The sequence below is a fragment of the Anomaloglossus baeobatrachus genome, chromosome 7, assembly GCF_048569485.1.
Source record: "Anomaloglossus baeobatrachus isolate aAnoBae1 chromosome 7, aAnoBae1.hap1, whole genome shotgun sequence".
Lineage (NCBI taxonomy): Eukaryota > Metazoa > Chordata > Amphibia > Anura > Aromobatidae > Anomaloglossus > Anomaloglossus baeobatrachus.
The window spans coordinates 237,748,854-237,769,763 of NC_134359.1; the positions used below are offsets into that span (position 1 = coordinate 237,748,854).

At 51.5% G+C, this 20,910-nt stretch overlaps 1 protein-coding gene across 1 annotated transcript in view; it reads left to right on the forward strand.

The window, feature by feature from the left end:
- LOC142245339 (BOS complex subunit NOMO1-like) overlaps positions 1–20,910 on the forward strand; it is a 226,410-nt gene that overhangs the window by 10,051 nt on the left and 195,449 nt on the right. Inside the window, 5 exon segments of the mRNA XM_075317979.1 lie at positions 15,092–15,137; positions 17,059–17,159; positions 18,131–18,237; positions 20,173–20,245; positions 20,434–20,586. Coding sequence (XP_075174094.1) covers positions 15,092–15,137; positions 17,059–17,159; positions 18,131–18,237; positions 20,173–20,245; positions 20,434–20,586 — 480 coding nt within the window.

Genomic DNA, 20,910 nt, shown 5'->3' on the forward strand with positions numbered 1-20,910 from the left:
GTTCTGTGTCAGTGACCAAAAGTCTGCAAGAATGGCTGATGGCACCAGGAGCAGAGCTATGCAACTGGCCAATGCTAAGGCAGGAGCCGAAGAGAGGGAGGACGGTGCTGTGGACAGCAATGAGGAGGTTGCCCACGAGTCCTCCAGGAGCTCGACGCCAGAAAACCGTTCTGCCGAGGACATTGCGCAACCTGGCACTGCTGGACAAGATGAGGAGGAGCTCACCCAAGGTTCCTCAACGAGCCAGATGCCAGCCCTCCGCTCTGAAAGGGACAGTGAATCACCAGGCTCCGCAGCGTGCCGCAGATCACCACGTGCCATTCCACCGAGCCTGGGAGGCTCGGATAGCCTTCTTCAAATGGCTATGGCCCTTCTCCAGGCTGGAGACCAGAAGGGCTACAAGGAACTCCTGGCAGAGCGCAGGGCAGAGCGGCACGCAGAGCGTGAGGCTGCGGAGCGAGAGCGGCAGGCAGCGCGTGAAGAGCGAGAGCGACAGGCAGACCGTGACTACCAGCTGCAGCTAGCTCAGCTCCGGCCCTCATCAGCCACACGTGACCTTCGAGACACCAAACTTCCAAAGGTCCGTGTTGAGGACTTCCCAGTGCTGGAGAAGGATGGAGACTTGGACTCTTTCTTGACTGCTTTTGAACGGACTTGCTTGCAGCACCATCTGGACAAGGACCAGTGGGCCAAATACCTGACCCCCCGTTTAAGGGGTAAGGCCCTGGATGTCCTTGGGGACTTGCCTGCTGAGGCAGATCAGGGCTACGACACCATCAAGCGGGCCCTGATCCAACAGTACAACCTCACTCCAGAGTCCTACCGCAAGAAGTTCCGGAGCCTACAGAAGGGACCAAAGGACTCCTGGGCTGACCACCGGCGGGCACTTGCCCGAGCTGCCGACCACTGGACCCAAGGCCTGCAGCTTTCCACCGGACCGGAGATCCTGGACTTGTTCATCACGGAGCAACTCTTGTGGAACTGCCCTGAGGATCTCCGCCAGTTCATCCGAGACCAGAAGCCAAAGGGGTCCACGGCTACAGCTGCCCTTGCCGATGACTACACCAACAACCGGGCCCCTGAGGCCAGGAGAGCGGCCACCAGCAGCACCTGGAGAGGGGGTAAGATGAATTCTGCAACTGCCCCACCTGCCCCTAGACTGCAGGGGGTGTCCCCCTCAACTCCCCTCTCCAGGCCCGTGGCGGAACCAAGACGGTGCCACCAGTGCAACCTACCTGGACACTTCAAGGCCATGTGCCCTCAGCGTCCCAAGGCCCCGGCTCCGTCCCCGTCCCAAGGGCCGCCCAAGGTGTATTGTGTGGGTGGGGGTGGTGGTAGGTCCCTGGACAGCTTCCAACCTGTCACCGTCGGCCGGTCTGTGACCATAGGACTGCGAGACAGCGCCTCGGAGGTGACTCTGGTGCGGCCTGAGATGGTGTCCCCCCAAGACTTGATCCCTGGAAAAACCCTCGCTGTCTCCGGGATTGGAGGCATTGACCCGGCGCTGCCTGTTGCTGACATTTATGTGGACTGGGGCGCAGGGCGAGGGGTGAGAGAGGTGGGGGTAACTGATCGGATCCCTGCAAACGTGCTACTTGGGACAGATTTGGGGCAGATAACCTCCCAGTTTGGGCCCCAACCAAGGGCTGAACCTTCAGCCCGTACTGACATGACTCCTAACAATGTTAATGTGTTATCTATGAATGATGTAAGGGAGGAGGGAGTGAACTCTGATTTTTCTGCTTGCATAGACACCATAGACACACACGCAGCTGCAGCTGTGACAGGGGAGGGGGTCAGAGAAAGGTGTGACAATGCCTCTACAAGTAACCAGCCTGTGAGCTGGGATCTGTTGCCCTCTGCAGGGATAAGCAGAGAGCAGGGTGCTGCAGGGGGAGGACCAGTGTGTGGGGTGGGGGCTACCACAGCAAATGTGGGGTCCCCAGAGATTTCACAGCGGGGTTCTGTTGCTGCAGGAGGGGAACAGGCAGGTGAGATTGGGGCCGGTCCAGGAGCGGAAGTGCTCCCAGGTAAGATCTCGGTGCATGGTTCCCCCACAACCGGGGTGTCAGGAAGCCAGGTAGGTCTGCCTGAACCGGCGACTTGGTCAGGAACGGAGGAGGAGCAGGCACGACCCACGGTCGCAGCGGCTGTGGCCGCTGTCACCCGCAGTGGGAGTGCTGGAAGCCAAGGGGCCTCCCGGAGGTCCGATAGCTCTTCCCCTTCTGACCAAGTGGCAGCCGAGTCAGGTGGAGGCCAGGACACAGGTCCCGGGGTACTGACTGAAGATGTGACAGTCTCGTCGATTCTGGCCACATCTAGTCAGGGGTTTCAGGCAGCGTTAGAAGCTGACGACAGCCTGAAAGCTCTTAAGGAGCAGGCGGCACAGCCTCCCTCGGACTCGGACCCGGAGCGAGTGGTCTGGGACCAAGGACGGCTGTACCGGGCCACGGTCCAGCAGGGTTCACCGGAGGCGTGGCCCAGGGACCGACAGTTGGTGGTACCCTATCCGTTCCGGACGGAGTTGTTGCGGATCGCACATGAGATTCCGATGGCCGGACACCTAGGGATCGCTAAGACCAAGGCCAGGTTAAACCAGCATTTCTACTGGCCAAAAATGGGGGCCGATGTGGCTGCCTACTGCCGTTCGTGTGAAACCTGTCAGAGAGTGGGGAAGGCGGGGCCACGCCCCAAAGCCCCACTAGTATCTCTGCCAATCATCGATGAGCCTTTCAGGAGGGTGGCTGTGGATCTGGTCGGCCCGCTGGCCATCCCCAGCAGCTCCGGGAAACGCTTCCTACTGACGGTAGTGGACTATGCCACCCGGTACCCAGAAGCAGTGGCCTTGTCGTCCATTCGGGCTGACAAGGTGGCCACCGCATTGCTGGAGATTTTCTCCCGAGTGGGTTTTCCCCAGGAAATGCTCACTGACCGGGGGACCCAATTCATGTCCCAGCTGATGGAGGCCCTCTGTAAGCAAGTCCAGGTGCGACATCTGGTGGCCAGCCCGTACCATCCACAGACTAATGGCCTGTGCGAGCGGTTCAATGGCACCTTAAAGCAGATGCTTAAGATGTTGGTCGACTCCCATGGGCGTGACTGGGAGCGGTATCTCCCACACCTGTTATTTGCTTACCGGGAGGTTCCACAGGCCTCAACAGGATTCTCACCGTTTGAGCTCCTGTACGGGCGACGTGTGCGGGGCCCCCTGGCTCTGGTGAAAGAGGCTTGGGAAGGGGATTTGGCCACCCCTGGAGTGTCGGTTATCGAGTATGTCATGCGCTTCCGGGACAAAATGCAGGCCTTGACGCAACTGGTACACGACAATATGGCTCAAGCCCAGGCCGATCAGAAGCGTTGGTACGACCAGAACGCTTGTGAGAGGACCTACCAAGTGGGTCAAAAGGTGTGGGTACTGGTCCCCGTACCACAGGACAAGCTTCAGGCAGCCTGGGAAGGCCCATACCTCGTGTACCAGCAGCTCAACCCTGTAACGTACCTGGTCACCCTGGACCCTGCCCGTGGAAGGCGGAAGCCCTTCCACGTGAACATGATGAAGGCACATCATGAGCGGGAGGCATGTGCGCTCCCCGTGTGCAACCTGCCCGAGGAGGGAGAAGCGGAAACCCTCTTGGATATGCTAGCCCAGGTTAGGGCAGGCGGATCCATTGAGGATGTGGAGGTTGGCCACCAGCTCTTGGAGGACCAACGGTCCCAGCTGTGGGCCACCCTACACCCCTTCCGGGGGTTGTTTACCAACCAGCCCGGAAGGACTGACTTGGCTGTCCATCACGTGGACACTGGGGATCATCCCCCGATCCGGCGTTCAGCATATCGGGTCTCCCTGGAGGTGCAGCAACACATGCGCCAGGAGATTGACGAGATGCTGAAGCTGGGGGTGATCCAGGCATCCAACAGCGCTTGGGCCTCGCCTGTAGTCCTCGTCCCTAAGAAGGACCGAACCACTCGGTTCTGCGTGGACTACAGGGGGCTCAATGCGGTCACGGTCGCCGATGCGTACCCAATGCCACGCATCGATGACCTGCTCGATCAGTTGGCCGGGGCTCAGTACCTGACCATCATGGATCTGAGCCGGGGATATTGGCAGATCCCCCTGACTCGCAAGGCCAGGGAACGCTCTGCCTTTATTACCCCATTTGGACTGTACGAGTCCACGGTGATGCCATTCGGGATGAGGAATGCCCCTGCCACTTTCCAGCGGATGGTCAACACCCTGCTCAAGGGACTTGAAGGGTACGCGGCCGCGTACCTGGATGACATTGCCGTCTTCAGTCCCACCTGGGAGGACCACCTAGAGCATCTAGCACAGGTGCTCAGGCGGATCCACCGGGCAGGTTTGACCATCAAGCCGGGAAAGTGTCAGCTGGCCATGAGCGAGGTCCAGTACCTCGGTCACCGGGTAGGTGGGAGAACACTGAAGCCCGAGCCTGAGAAAGTGGAAGCCATCGCATCCTGGCCCACCCCCAGGACCAAGAAGCAGGTGATGTCCTTCTTGGGGACCGCTGGGTACTATAGGAGGTTTGTTCCATGCTATAGTAGCCTGGCAAAGCCCTTGACGGACCTCACCAAGAAGAAGCTGCCCTCTGCAGTCGATTGGACAATGGACTGCGAGACAGCCTTCCGGGCCCTAAAGGACGCCCTGTCCAGCCCGCCCGTGCTACAGGCAGCCGACTTCACGCGGCCGTTTGTAGTACAGACCGACGCCAGTGACTTCGGCCTCGGTGCGGTGCTCAGCCAGGTGGACTCTGCGAGCCAAGAGCACCCAGTCTTGTACCTGAGCAGGAAGCTGTTACCAAGGGAAGTTGCCTATTCCACGATGGAGAAGGAGTGCCTGGCCATAGTGTGGGCCCTGCAGCGTCTGCAACCCTATCTATACGGGCGCCACTTCATCGTGGAGACGGACCACAATCCCCTCAGCTGGTTGCACACCGTCTCTGGGACGAATGGGCGATTGTTGCGATGGAGCCTTGCGCTCCAGCAATACAACTTCACCATTCGCCACAAAATGGGCCGTGACCACGGTAACGCAGACGGGCTGTCCCGACAAGGAGAGGTCGCGGACGGGCGCACGGGGGAACACCGGAGTGTGCTGCCCCCTAGCGCCCTCAAAAGGGGGGAGGTGTGAGGCAAATCCCGGGATATGAAGATGAATTATGACTCCAGTCATAATCCCTCATCACTCCCTGGCAGTGCCCCCTCCCTTCTTGTTCTCAGTGTTCCACTTACACCTCCATGGCCATGTCCTGTGATATGGAGATGAGGTGGTGTGGGAACAATGGACACAGGATGACTCCCTGCCGTCACCCTGTAGTAGGAGCTGCTAGCTAGTTAGCAAGGCTATGGAAATAGCCAGACAGAACGACTCCAGTAAAAAATGGTTCATATCTCGCAAGCCATATTTCCGATAAATATGGCAACCATAAAAATGGTGTCTCTGCATGCGGACGATGCCGGCACACCCTTTTTATGGGAGCAGGACATTGGGAAATGCCCCAGGCGTGATATCAGCCAATGGGGAACTGGCAGACAGGTCATGAGTCCCCTCGTTCTGTGGCTAAATTCATAGCTGTCACAATGAGAGTATTGGCGTCCGCCTACGACGCTCCCAGGCAAAGTTATGGCCCATATTCCATGTTGGGATATTGTCCATAACTCAAGCCAGGGGTGGAGCAGTGCTCCCTGTGAGGTCACGAAGGTAGGAGGGGACCTGGATTTGGCCAGGTTGATAACCCTACTTCGGCCATTTTCCAGGGTCTTTTCGCTGGGGGCACGTGTAGGAAACATCTGTGGGAAGGATCCTAGAAACCTGGGTACAGCGCCCCCCTGTGGCCAGACGCAACAAGGTAACTGCTGGAACTGTGTATGCCTGTTTGTAACCCATGCTTTGACTGTAACTGTACTCTGACATATGTATATTCTGTAGATTCCCTATTGTATATATTGTAGTTTCTAGTGTGCTTTAGGCTGATTAAATTATATAATTAATCTTGGGCTGTTCTGTTATCTCGATCTTGAATCCCACGTCTGTGTGTTCGGCTAATAGTTACCGTGAAGCGGTTGGTGGCAGCGAGTTTGTGCCAAGGATTATTGTGGGGAGGCCAGTGAGATTCGGGGAGATTTTATATATTCCGCCCGCGGAGGTCGGGGGAATATATACCCTACTCTCACCGGGGACCCTTCAATAATCGGCATAAGTAGTATAGCGGCCTCCTTGCTTATTGTCGGGCAATTCCATAATTGGCCTGACTATAAGAGGGGCGCTAGAGAGCGCATCACGTGCTCTGTCGGTCGGGAGGTATAAAGGAGGGGTGACCCCCACTTGTTACCCCCCGATTGTGACGTACTGGTAGCCAGCGCGGGGGATTTGTGAGTGACCCCCCCGGTGGTTTGTGACACACACCACCACCGCACAGTGCACGTCTCCCTGGGGCCCATACCCTATATCACCAACGCAAGGTATGTGTATTTCTTCGGCGCTCTATTGGGAGACCCAGCCGATTGGGTGTATAGCACTGCCTCCGGAGGCCACACAAAGCAATTACACTAAAAAGTGTAAGGCCCCTCCCCTTCTGGCTATACACCCCCAGTGGGATCACTGGCTCACCAGTTTTCTGCTTTGTGCGAAGGAGGTCAGACATCCACGCATAGCTCCACTGTTTGTAGTCAGCAGTAGCTGCTGGCTATATCGGATGGAAGAAAAGAGGGCCCATATGGGGCCCCCAGCATGCTCCCTTCTCACCCGCGGTGGTGCTTGTAAGGTTGAGGTACCTATTGCTGGTACAGAGGCTGGAGCCCACATGCTGTTTTCCTTCCACATCCCCTGGAGGGCTCTGTGGAAGTGGGATCTTACCGGCCCCCAAGCCCTGGGGCCGGGCTCCATCCACAGACCCAGAGAACCTGCTGGATTTGGAGCGGGAGTGCCGTTCAGGGACAAGGCCCTGCAACTTTCAGGTACTCTGTGTCCCCGGCAGGCACGGACACTCTCAAGGCTTGCTGAGCGTTATAGTGCGCCGGGGACAGTAGCGCTGTGCGCTGGGGTTAGGTCACTGCAGCTTTGCTGAGTGACGTTACATGTTGGGAACTACTGCGCCGACCGCTCCTGGAGCGGCGGCGCAGCTGCGACTTGTGGTGCGCCGGGGACTTTGCGCCGACCGCGCTTTTACGGCGGCGGCGCTTCTAAATTTAGCCCCCGGCTTCTGTGGCCTAGCGCCGCTTCGTTCCCGCCCCCACCCTGTCAATCAGGGTAGGGGAGAGACGCTGCTCAATAGGCAGCGCCGAGGGCTGGAGCTTTATTTACATGCTCCAGCCCTCTCACTAGGCACAGTGGGAAGCAGGCTTCCCGCTCTGCGTCTGTATACGCCCAGGGCCCGCCCCCCCTCTCCACAAGGACGCCGGCAGCCATTACACATGCGGTCTGGCTGGGGAGAGGCAGCAGGCTCTGGGAGACCCAGACTAAAGGGATTTCGGCGCCCACACACCGCTCCTAAGCGGGCGGTAAGCAGCACTTAGTGCTGGCCCCACTAGTGCCTCAGTGTTATATTAGGGTACTTTTTTCTTGGTACCATATATATATATATATATATATATATATATATAGTTGCACTGTAAGGTCGCTTCTTGGCTGGACACCCTGTACTGCTCTGAGGAAGCAGCAACATGTCATCTGCAAAACGCAAGGGTGCCAAGGCACGGGCTGTGTACACTGTTTGTACTGCATGTGGGGCTGATCTACCAGCAGGCTCCAACGACTCTCATTGTGTGCAATGTTCAGTCCCAGTGGCACTTCGTCAGCCAGAGCCTATTGTGGTGATAGCCCAGGCAGAGACGCCTGTGAACCCTGCCCCGGTGACGGGGACAGACTTTGCAGTTTTTGCTGATAAAATGTCTGTGACTATGACAAAAATCCTGGAGACCTTGCAGGCCAGGCCAGTTACTCAGACCATGGACACTGCTGTGTCTATGCTCTCCGGTCCCCCTCAGTTGGAACTAATCCGTGCTCCAAGGGGGTCTCAAGCATCACAGGCTGAAGTCTCTGACTCAGATGACAGTCCCAGGCAGCCTAAGCGAGCTCGCTGGGAAAGACCCTCCACGTCATCACACTGCTCAGGGTCTCAACGAGAAGAGTCTCTCTGTGATGAGACTGAGGACGGTGATCAGGATTCTAATCCTGAGGCCCCTCTCAATCTGGATGCCCCTGATGGTGACGCCATGGTTAATGACCTTATATCGGCAATTAATAGACTGTTGGATATTTCTCCCCCAGCCCCTTCTGCAGAGGAGGCAGCTGCACAGCAGGAGAAGTTCCATTTCCTGTATCCCAAGCGTAAATTAAGTGCTTTTTTGGACCACTCTGACTTCAGAGAATCCATCCAGAAACACGACGCTCATCCAGACAAGCGTTTCTCTAAACGTTCTAAGGATACCCGTTATCCTTTTCCCTCTGAGGTGGCCAAACGCTGGACCCAGTGTCCAAAGGTGGATCCCCCAATTTCCAAGCTTGCGGCTAGATCCATAGTCGCAGTAGAGGATGGCGCTTCACTTAAAGATGCCAACGACAGACAGATGGACCTTTGGTTGAAATCTGTCTATGAAGCTATCGGCGCGTCGTTTGCTCCAGCATTCGCGGCCGTGTGGGCACTCCAAGCTATTTCAGCTGGTTTAGCACAGGTGGATGCTATCATACATCCAGCAGTGCCGCAAGTGGCGTCCCTAACTTCGCAAATGTCTGCGTTTGCGACCTATGCTATCAATGCGGTCCTAGAATCTACGAGCCGTACCGCTATGGCGTCCGCCAATTCTGTGGTTTTGCGCAGAGCCTTGTGGTTAAAGGACTGGAAAGCAGATGCTGGTTCCAAAAAATGCTTAACCAGCTTGCCATTATCTAGAGACAGACTGTTTGGTGAGCCATTGGCTGAAATCATAAAACAGTCCAAGGGTAAGGACTCTTCCTTACCACAGCCCAGAGCAAGTACACCTCAACAGAAAAAGTGGCAGTCGAGGTTTCGGTCCTTTCGAGGCTCGGGCAAGGCCCAATTCTCCTCGTCCAAAAGGACTCAGAAAGAACAAGGGAGCTCAGATTCCTGGCGGGCTCACTCACGCCCCAGGAAAGCAAATGGAGGAACCGCTTCCAAAGCGGCTACCTCATGACTTTCGGCCTCCTCCCTCCGCATCCTCGGTCGGTGGCAGGCTCTCCCGCTTTTGCGACATTTGGCTGTCACAGGTCAAAGACCGGTGGGTAACAGGCATTTTGTCTCGCGGGTACAGAATCGAGTTCAGTTCTCGGCCTCCACTCCGGTTCTTCAGAACCTCCCCACACCCCAACCGAGCAGATGCCCTGCTGCAGGCGGTGGACTCTCTAAGAGCAGAAGGAGTCGTGATCCCTGTCCCCCCTCGGGAACGGGGGCGAGGATTTTACTCCAATCTTTTTGTGGTTCCAAAAAAGGACGGCTCCTTCCGTCCTGTTCTGGACCTAAAACTGCTCAACAAGCATGTGAATGCCAGGCGGTTCCGGATGGAATCCCTCCGCTCAGTCATTGCCTCAATGTCTCAAGGAGATTTCCTAGCATCAATAGACATCAAAGATGCTTATCTCCACGTGCCGATTGCTACAGAGCACCAACGCTTTCTACGCTTCGTGATAGGAGACGACCATCTTCAGTTCGTAGCTCTGCCATTTGGTCTGGCGACAGCCCCTCGGGTGTTCACCAAGATCATGGCGGCAGTGGTAGCAGTCTTGCACTCTCACGGACACTCTGTGATCCCTTACTTGGACGATCTACTGGTCAAGGCACCCTCTCAAGAGGCATGCCAACTCAGCCTGAATTTTGCACTGGAGACTCTCCAGGCGTTCGGGTGGATCATCAACTTCCCAAAGTCAAATCTGTCACCGACCCAATCACTAACGTATCTTGGCATGGAGTTTCATACTCTCTCAGCGATAGTGAAGCTTCCGCTGGACAAGCAGCGGTCTCTACAAACGGGGGTGCAGGCTCTCCTTCAAAGTCAGTCGCACTCCTTAAGGCGCCTCATGCACTTCCTCGGGAAGATGGTGGCGGCAATAGAGGCGGTCCCGTTTGCGCAGTTTCATCTGCGTCCACTTCAATGGGACATTCTCCGCCAATGGGACGGGAAGTCAACATCCCTGGACAGGAAAGTCTCCCTTTCCCAGACGGCCAAAGACTCTCTGCAGTGGTGGCTTCTTCCCACCTCATTATCACAGGGAAGATCCTTCCTACCACCGTCCTGGGCGGTGGTCACGACAGACGCGAGTCTGTCAGGGTGGGGAGCAGTCTTTCTCCACCACAGGGCTCAGGGTGCGTGGACTCAGCAGGAGTCCACCCTTCAGATCAATGTTCTGGAAATCAGAGCAGTGTATCTTGCCCTACTAGCCTTCCAGCAGTGGCTGGAAGGAAGGCAGATCCGAATTCAGTCGGACAACTCCACAGCGGTGGCATACATCAACCACCAAGGGGGGACACGCAGTCGGCAAGCCTTCCAGGAAGTCCGGCGGATTCTGATGTGGGTGGAAGCCACAGCCTCCACCATATCCGCAGTTCACATCCCCGGCGTAGAAAACTGGGAAGCAGACTTCCTCAGTCGCCAGGGCATGGACGCAGGGGAATGGTCCCTTCACCCAGACGTGTTTCAGGAAATCTGTCGCCGCTGGGGGGTGCCGGACGTCGACCTAATGGCGTCACGGCACAACAACAAGGTCCCAACCTTCATGGCACGGTCTCGCGATCAAAGAGCGCTGGCGGCAGACGCCCTAGTGCAAGATTGGTCGCAGTTCCGGCTCCCTTATGTGTTTCCACCTCTGGCACTCTTGCCCAGAGTGCTACGCAAGATCAGATCCGATTGCAGCCGCGTCATACTTGTCGCCCCAGACTGGCCGAGGAGGGCGTGGTATCCGGATCTGTGGCAGCTCACGGTCGGCCAACCGTGGGCACTCCCAGACCGACCAGACTTACTGTCCCAAGGGCCGTTTTTCCATCGGAATTCTGCGGCCCTGAACCTGACTGTGTGGCCATTGAGTCCTGGCTCCTAGCGTCTTCAGGATTGTCCCAAGGGGTCGTTGCCACCATGAGACAGGCTAGGAAGCCCACGTCCGCTAAGATCTACCACAGAACGTGGAGGATATTCTTATCCTGGTGCTCTGCTCAGGGAGTGTCTCCCTGGCCATTTGCATTGCCTACCTTTCTTTCTTTCCTGCAATCTGGGTTAGAAAAAGGTTTGTCGCTCGGCTCCATTAAAGGTCAGGTCTCGGCGCTATCCGTCTTTTTTCAGAGGCGTTTGGCACGCCTTTCTAAGGTGCGCACGTTCCTACAGGGGGTTTGCCATATCGTACCCCCGTACAAGCGGCCGTTAGATCCATGGGATCTGAACAGGGTACTAGTTGCCCTCCAGAAGCCGCCCTTCGAGCCCCTGAGGGAGGTTTCACTTTCTAGACTATCACAGAAAGTGGCTTTTCTGGTAGCGATCACATCTCTTCGGAGAGTGTCTGAGCTGGCAGCACTATCATCCAAGGCTCCCTTCCTGGTCTTCCACCAGGACAAGGTTGTGCTGCGCCCCATTCAGGAGTTTCTCCCGAAGGTGGTATCCTCTTTTCACCTTAATCAGGATATCTCTTTGCCTTCGTTTTGTCCTCATGCAGTTCATCGGTATGAGAAGGATTTACATTTGTTAGATCTGGTGAGAGCACTCAGAATCTACATTTCCCGCACGGCGCCCTTGCGCCGTTCGGATGCACTCTTTGTCCTTGTCGCTGGTAAGCGCAAAGGGTCGCAGGCTTCTAAAGCCACCCTGGCTCGATGGATCAAAGAACCAATTCTTGAAGCCTACCGTTCTGCTGGGCTTCCGGTTCCATCAGGGCTGAAGGCCCATTCTACCAGAGCCGTGGGTGCATCCTGGGCATTTCGACACCAGGCTACGGCTCAACAGGTGTGCCAGGCAGCTACCTGGTCGAGTCTGCACACTTTCACCAAACATTATCAGGTGCATACCTATGCTTCGGCGGACGCCAGCCTAGGTAGAAGAGTCCTGCAGGCGGCAGTTGCCTCCCCGTAGGGGAGGGCTGTCTTGCAGCTCTAACATGAGGTATTTCTTTACCCACCCAGGGACAGCTTTTGGACGTCCCAATCGTCTGGGTCTCCCAATAGAGCGCCGAAGAAGAAGGGAATTTTGTTACTTACCGTAAATTCCTTTTCTTCTAGCTCTTATTGGGAGACCCAGCACCCGCCCTGTTGTCCTTCGGGATTTTTGGTTGTTTGCGGGTACACATGTTGTTCATGTTGAACGGTTTTCAGTTCTCCGATGTTACTCGGAGAGAATTTGTTTAAACCAGTTATTGGCTTTCCTCCTTCTTGCTTTTGCACTAAAACTGGTGAGCCAGTGATCCCACTGGGGGTGTATAGCCAGAAGGGGAGGGGCCTTACACTTTTTAGTGTAATTGCTTTGTGTGGCCTCCGGAGGCAGTGCTATACACCCAATCGGCTGGGTCTCCCAATAAGAGCTAGAAGAAAAGGAATTTACGGTAAGTAACAAAATTCCCTTCTTACCTCCTTGAGCCATTAGCCTGATGGAACAGCTTATTTATGTATTCTCCATATTTCATCTAGATACGTCACACCATATATGGCTCACTAGCCTTACCCTGTCTCTAATACTTCTAATACCTCAGGTATGTGTCTATATCAGCCCATTATTTACTTCACATATACTATTTAATACTTAAATTCATACATTTTCCATAGGGTCTCCTTGAGAACCCCAGAAGGAGTCCTTTTCATTATATGATCCCATACACTTTCACCTTTTTGGAACAATATTAAGGTAACATTGATACATTTTTATCCTACCACATGTACCTTATACTGGTTTTCCTATCCCGCTTGTAACCCCTGATGTTCATATATTTTGTCCATAGCACTGATGTTACCCTGAGGCCATTGTGAATTCCTCAGTGCAAGTATCAGTATACTATCTCTGCATTTTTCAGGTAGTTTTTTGCCTTCTCACCATTTGTTGTATAATACACAGAAGTCACTGTATATGTCTCTTTTCCCTACTTTATGCGTTAATGCAAGTATATGTGACTCTCTTGCTCAGAATATTCCTCTTTTTCTGAGGCAACTGAGAAACCATCAGTGAAGGAAACACGAGACTTTCCCTTATGCTCTCAGGTATCTACCTTTGACAGCGAAACAGTTTTTCCAGGTAGATTACTTTCCTTCAGGATGCATTATTTCACTTTAATCATATGGTTAAAATAATCCATGTATCATTCTAATGCACATATTTATATCCACTTGCATTTAGAATTGTCTATATCCCACTCCCTCTGAAAAAGGTCACCACTACTGGTCATCTATTTACTTCAGTGCATAAGGTATAAGTGGGGAAAGACACACCTGTAGATAGTTATTGTGGAAGAATTAAACTCTTCTGATTTGCATGTGTGTATGTCATGTATACGATATTCATTTGTTTTTGTCTCCTACATAGGATCACATCTTTGCTCATTTCTTTGACTGCATTATGATGTCTTCATAGTCTTGAACATATACCATACAGTTGTTCATATAGGTGGGTCATTACTGCCCTCAATTTCCAAATAACAAGTGTACTCCTTATGAGCTTTGTTCCTTTGTTAGGTTTTTATTTTTATCTTTACTGTTTTCAACACATGGATTGTATAAGCATATGTATGTCTTTGTTTGGTTATGTGCTATCATGATGTCATCAGAGATTGTTGTTACAATGAACGCCATAATCATGCTATGCTTTTTTGTATATTTTCATGCACTAATTGTGCGTATGTTCTTGTTATATTAGATAAATTTGTCCTTGATAAAGACCTTCAAAAGGTCGAAACGTCGGACGGATGAATTATCATCACTTTTTTGATCTATGCACAAAATAAAACCATTTAAGCATTTCAAGATTTTCTCTTCTTCATATATTCTCCAAGTGTGCCGGAATTATTTTCTATTAGACTTGCTGTTTTTTCTGAGCACCTAATATATAACGCAGTGAGCCAGGAATAATCGTTTTGCAGTAATTATGTCCCCTATAGTCTCCTATTGTAACAATGTTTCATAGTGTACTCTATGGAGCTCTTCTGTCAGCAGTGATCACAATCATCTAAGAGGTTAGAGGTTGGGGTCTTCCTCACCATCCTGTAAACCCCCTGCACTGTGACATGAAGGGGCTGTGCTCCCTATGGTAATTATTGGCCCATTCATCCATAATCCTCTGCCTACGAGCCGTGCCAGAGACACTGGGTGTGACCCTGCGCTTCCTTCATTGTGTAAGTGCACATTACACAATACCCTGAGAGAGGGACGCGGCTCCTGCTTCAAACTTACTGGTTTCACACATCAGTTTTTTGGCATCAGGCACAATCCGGCTAAAAACCTGATGCGATGGATCCGGCAAAAAAACGGATCCATCGCATCTGTTTTTTTCCATGTGGTCATTCCGTTTTTTGATGGATCCGTTGTGATACTGAGCATGTGCAGTTCAAAAAACCGGATCCGTCCTTGGATTTCGTCATATGCCAGATGAATGATGGATCTGGCTCCCATAGACTTCCATTATACAACATGCTGGACAGCGCTGGATCTGGCGTGGTGCGTATTTTTTTTGCCGGAGACAAAAAAACGCTGACTAAGACATTTCGCGGACGCCGCATGCAATGCAATCCAGCGCTAATACAAGTCTATGGGGAATAAAACGTATCTGGCGACGGATCCGTTTTATCCGTTTTTTGCCGGATTGTGCCTGATGCCAAAAAACTGATGTGTGAAAGTAGCCTTAGTTCTTTCATTGCTTAAACCTCCATCTGGATATTTAACATCACTCTTTTTTATAATCTTTGTTTCAAGAGAAAAGGCATTGAGATTACCCTAAAAGATAAATGTGTAGTCATCCATATGAAACCAGTGTAACTGGTGGTGCCCTGTGTGTATGTGAGCGCTATATCGGGGTCTGTGGCCGTCATGTGCCTGTTTTCCGCACCTATCCGCGTTGCAGTACAATAATGATACTAATCACTGGTTTCCTGATCTTACAGGGGGATTTTGTTCTCAAGATTGAGCCTCCCCTAGGGTGGAGTTTTGGTAAGTCTCTGTAATAACCACGTTCATGTCCCTACGGCCCTGTGTGTTTATGGTTTACATTCCCTAGTTTCTGCTATTTGCATTAGTTAGATGTAATCAGTAAATCCCCGGATGGCAGAAACACTTCACGTAGAATTCCTTCTGAAATCTCTCCATGTCTCATTACATTGATATTTTATTACTGGAGCTCAGTGATATAGTCTGGGCGGCATCTGATGTCTAAAATCTATTCCTTAATGTATATAATGAATGGGAGAAAGTCTGTGTAATTCTGCTTCTGGTACTCTGAGTTTTCTAGATCAGGTTGGAGCAGCTATAATAGAAAACTGCCCAACTGACAATTCCTTAACTTTACAGCGGACAACACCTTGTGCTGATCACTTACTGATCCGTCAGGTTTTGACTAGTGATGAATGAGCACTACCATGCTCGGGTGCTCAGTACTCCTAACTAGTAATGAGCGGGCACTACCATGCTCGGGTGTTCGGTACTCGTAACTAGTGATGAGCGGGCACTACCATGCTTGGGTGCTTGGTACTCGTAACTAGTGATGAGCGGGCACTACCACGCTCGGGTGCTCGGTACTCGTAACTAGTAATGAGCGGGCACTACCATGCTCGGGTGTTCGTTACTCGTAACTAGTGATGAGCGGGCACTACCATGCTCGGGTGCTCAGTAATCGTAACTAGTGATGAGCGGGCACTACCATGCTCGGTACTCGTAACTAGTGATGAGCGGGCACTACCATGCTCGGGTGCTCAGTACTCGTATCTAGTGATGAGCGGGCACTACCATGCTCGGGTGCTCAGTACTTGTAACTAGTGATGAGCGGGCACTACCATGCTCGGGTGCTCAGTACTCGTATCTAGTGATGAGCGGGCACTACCATGCTCGGGTGCTCTATACTCGTAACTAGTGATGAGCGGGCACTACCATGCTCGGGTGCTCAGTACTCGTAACTAGTGATGAGTGGGCACTACCATGCTCGGGTGCTCAGTTCTCGTAACTAGTGATGAGTGGGCACTACCATGCTCGGGTGCTCAGTACTTGTCACTAGTGATGAGTGGGCACTACCATGCTCGGGTGCTCAGTACTCGTAACTAAACGCCTGGCCCTAGGTATATATATAAGGCTGGCTGTAAGCCTCGGTCAGTCTGGCCACTGGGGTCTGTAAACGGACCATGAAATGTGCCTCCTGTTTAAACCCGACCCAAGAGGATGAATTACATTCAGAGCCAGTGCGAGATGCTGCAGGTTCTGTATGACGTCTAAGAAGGGTAAATAAGAGATCTCCAGGGCTAGAAAAGTAATGAAACTAGAATGGTTTCTACAGTGAACCCTTTGCTTTTAATACCGGTCGTCAGCTACAGAAATCTCTGAGCAGTGTCAAAGGTTAGTGAGCAAAGAACATACGGCCCTCGGCCTCATTCTCTGCACCCAACCCTGTGCTCACAGACGGCCCAGTCTATGTTGTAGCGTTGACAGAGTAGTAGTGGTGGGATGGTATCAATGCTTAAGCTCGCCACCTTTGCTGAAAATTGTTGAGATTATATGTATATTGTATATATTCGGGATTCACTATAATTGCTGCAGTTTGCAGTCTTGCACCCTTTGCTTTGCACTGTCTATTGCTAGCTGCAGCATGAGGTAACAGAGAATCCATCAGCGAGCTCATTCTGATGGTCACACAGCAGAAAAATATGACCACCAATTGGTAACCCTTTACTGGTCGGTGATTGTTTTTCTGCCTACACAGGCAGACTAAAGCAAACGATGCGCACTGAGATGTATACTAGATCGCTCAGTGCCCCATAATGGTCGGTCTGAGATCACACACTGGATCATGATGTTTTAGTTCCTGATATTGGAGACATGTTTTGTTTGATACATTATATGTGAAATGTTGTCTTCTCTGATGCAGAGCCAACCAGTGTTCCCCTTCACGTGGATGGAGTCAACGACATCTGCACCAAAGGGGAAGATGTGAATTTTGTCTTTACTGGGTTTTCGGTTAACGGCAAGGTATGAAGTATAACTATGGCATCAGCAGGCTGACCTTAGTCTGTGATGGTACGTCACTATAATGTTATGTGTTTGCAACTAAAAGGGGATAACGTATTAATCCTGGTGGGCTTGACTACTAGGCTTCCTTCTGATCCCAAGAACAGGGATCTATAGAATTGATTAATGATAAAGCATGTACACCCCTTCGCTCTAATCCTTTTTCATGGGACTGCTGAAGATAGCCAAGCACTGTATGAAACCATCTTCGGCACTCCCCTTAAGAATGCATTGAGTGCTGGGGAGCATGATGAACCTCTACTCCATTCAGCTTGGGCTTTATATAGTCCCCATTCTCTGGTCTGCTTGAGGTTCCAATAATCAGTTAGTTATCCCATGTCCTATACATAAAGGGGATGAACTGAGTTTATAAGTTTTCCTTTAAATGGGTGGTTCACTACCAGTAAAATCCTTCCCAATCTTCCCTTATACTTGATTCTGTTGCCGGCGCTGTTCCAGCACTTGCACTCCTGGTTCTTACGTGGGCTTGTTGAATCACACAAGCCCTATGCCTTATCAGCACTGTCTTCACTCTCCCAGCTTTTGGACAAATTGAACTTCAAGAGAAAATCAGAGCTTTGGCTGCTTTCACTTTATCGCATTGATGTCTGATTTGTCTGAAGGCGGGCAGAGTGACCTCATTGGGCGCAGAGCTAGCGTTATGGAACAAGCTCACATGAGAACCGGTAGAGCAAGTGCTGGAACAGTGCCAGCAACGGAGATGAGTATAAGTGTTTTATTGTAATGGGGGCAAACTCAGATTCTGATGGTTTGTCCTATTAGTGGCCAACCCCTTTTAATGTGTTTTTAAGGTATTTTGCCTCTTTGTTGTTCCTTTTATTACATTTGTTTCCTATAGAAATGTGTGGGATCTGGTTCGTATTTCTTTATATTTAGAATTGCACATTAAAATGTAAATAATTGCCTTCCAGGTCCTCAGCAGAAACCAGAATTTGGGTCCAGCTGGAGTTCATGTCGCAATGAGGAGAGCAGGGAGTGGAGGGAACTTGCAGACAACGGTGACTCAGACTGGTGGCAAGTAAGTCGCAGAAAGTAAATGCGGCCACAAACTGCTTAGATGCCAGTCCCATCAGCAGGATGAGCTGTCCAATGATAGTTTATTACACCTTTATATAGGTATATCATGTTTGAAGTTTTAACAAAATACTCTCCTTCTATGCCTCTTGAACTCCAAATTAATAAGATTTGTTTTATGAGCACTCGGGGAAATCAATACAGCACACATGCTTAGTATGGTGTACTCAGAGAATTCTCCTTAGTACATGTGAGCTGTTTATTTAGGGTCGCAGACAAAGGTTAAAGGGAACCTGTCAGGTCCAATATGCACCCAGAACCACAAGCTGTTCTGGGTGCATAGTACTAATCCCTGCCTAACCGTCCCTGTATACACTAGCATAGATAAAGAGATCTTTAGAATAAAGTATTTCTAAAGATCTTATATCATATGCTAATGAACGAGGGGACTAGTCCTTTGGGCGTTAGTTCCCCTGGCTAGACTGCCCCATTAGCATGTTAGTATGTCCCTGTGGGCGTGCTATCATGCTAATGAATATGCAGCATCAGAGGAGGATCTCACTCACCTCTCTGCCGCCATCGCCGCCTGACTCTGAATTTCGGCTCAGTGCGCATGACCCCCCTCAGTTCCGGTCATGCGCACTATGAAGCTGGGTGTACGCGTCCTGGCTTCAAACTGAAGTAGTGCGCATGACCCAAACTCTGGGCTCATGCGCAGTGAGCTGAAACCCAGCATTGGGCAGCGATGGCAGCGGAGAAGTGAGTGAGATCATCCACTGACACTGCACATTCATTAGCAGGTTAGGTAGATTAGTAGGTACGCCCACAGTAGTGTACTAACATGCTAATGGAGCCGACTAGCCAGGGGAAGTAGCGCCCAGGGGACTAGTCCCCGCGCTCATTAGCATACAATAAAAGATCTTTAGAAATACTTTTTCTATATAGTGGAACCTTCGTTAACGAGAACAATCCGTTCTGGGTCTGTGCTTGTTAACCAAGTTACTCGTTCAGCAAAGCAAGATTTCCCATAGGAAATCATTGCAATGCAGACAATTCGTTCCACAACTTGTTAAATGTCCCATCCTGGTCCCCTATTGTGCCATTCCACACATGCACAAACATGCACGCACACATTATGCTCACCTTACCTTCCGTTCCATCCCGGATCTTCTGGGACTTGCTGTTCGCTGGTACGGGATGTGTATCGGGTAACCATCATGACGAGGAAGGAACTTCTGTTCCAGTGCCAGAGCGCCGACGTCAAAGGCAGGAGCCGCTTGCCTCTGATTGGCCAGCGTGCTGCCTTTGAGTAGCGGCTGACAGGGGAAGTTCCTGCCTCGTCGCGATGTTTGCCGAATGCCGATACACATCCTATACCGGCGATCTTCAAGACCCAGGAGGCTGGCGATGGAACGGAAGGTACACATATTATGCACACCTTACCTTCCGTTCCATCACCGGCCTCATGGTTCTTGTAGTTTGCCGCGAGGATTCCTCCCTTGTCTGATGTACCGACGAATTAAAAGAACCATGAGGCCGGCGATGGAACGGAAGGTAAGGTGAGCATAATACTGTGTGTGCGTGTGTGTTTGTGTGGACTGCAAGAGCGGGTTAGAGCACGGTGGATGTACGGAACCGGAAGTGTGTGCGGTGAGGATTTTGCTCGTACAGCAAAGCTTTCTCGTAAACAGAGTTACAAATTTACAGAAAGCTTTGTTTGTAAAGCGAAATACTCGCTAACTGGGTTACTCGTTAAGCGAGGTTCCACTGTAGATCCCTTCATCTATGCTACTAGATACAGGGACTGTTAGGCAGGGATTAGCAATATGCACTCAGAACTGCTCGTGGTTCTGGGTGCATAGTGGACCTGATATGTTCACTTTAAGGTCCCTCTGAGCATGGCAGGTATACACTGAACATCTTTTGTTTTTTCATTTAGGTTTTTCTTCAGTAAAGTGCTTCCCGGTGATTATGAGATTATTGCTTCTCACCCCACGTGGACCCTGAAGGAGGTATGTGCTACCTTGATTATTAGTAGTTCCGGTATCTGGTTACTCTGTTCCATCTTGTATTGGGTTTTAGGCAGGAACGCCGCTCTTGCATTGCTAAAGTAGCTGTTCATATGAAAAATGGAAAAAAAAAGCCTAAAACGCGTAACTCTTGAAATTGTTTTTATCATGCTTTAATTTCTATATTTCAGGCTGCAGCAATGGTACAAGTGAAAAATTCCAATGCGCAAACCTCAGGCCCTCTTCTTGTCGCTGGGTATGATGTGTCCGGTTCTGTTCGGAGTGACGGCGAGCCTATGAAAGGCGTCATGTTTCTGCTGTTCTCATCGTCCATCAGCCGGGAGGTAAAGTCAGTGATCGTTCTTTTGGAGGGTTTGCCCATGAAAAACAATTTTTCATTGTCGCGTACACACTTCTCAGCGCGTGACGTGGGTGCGACTGCAAGGGGTTAATCTGTTTGCTCACTCAATCTTGCACTCTCCTTCCACACTTGAGCATACATATAACCCCCACACAGTCTACGTAACCGCACATGCACAACATGCTGCCCCTCTGACCAGATGGGGGAATAAGGCCCCTTAACACACACTGGTGTCCGATAGTCAAAAGGCCCAGCACCCTCCGAAAGGCTGTGGATTCTATAGAGCATACAAGGATCAACTTAAGAA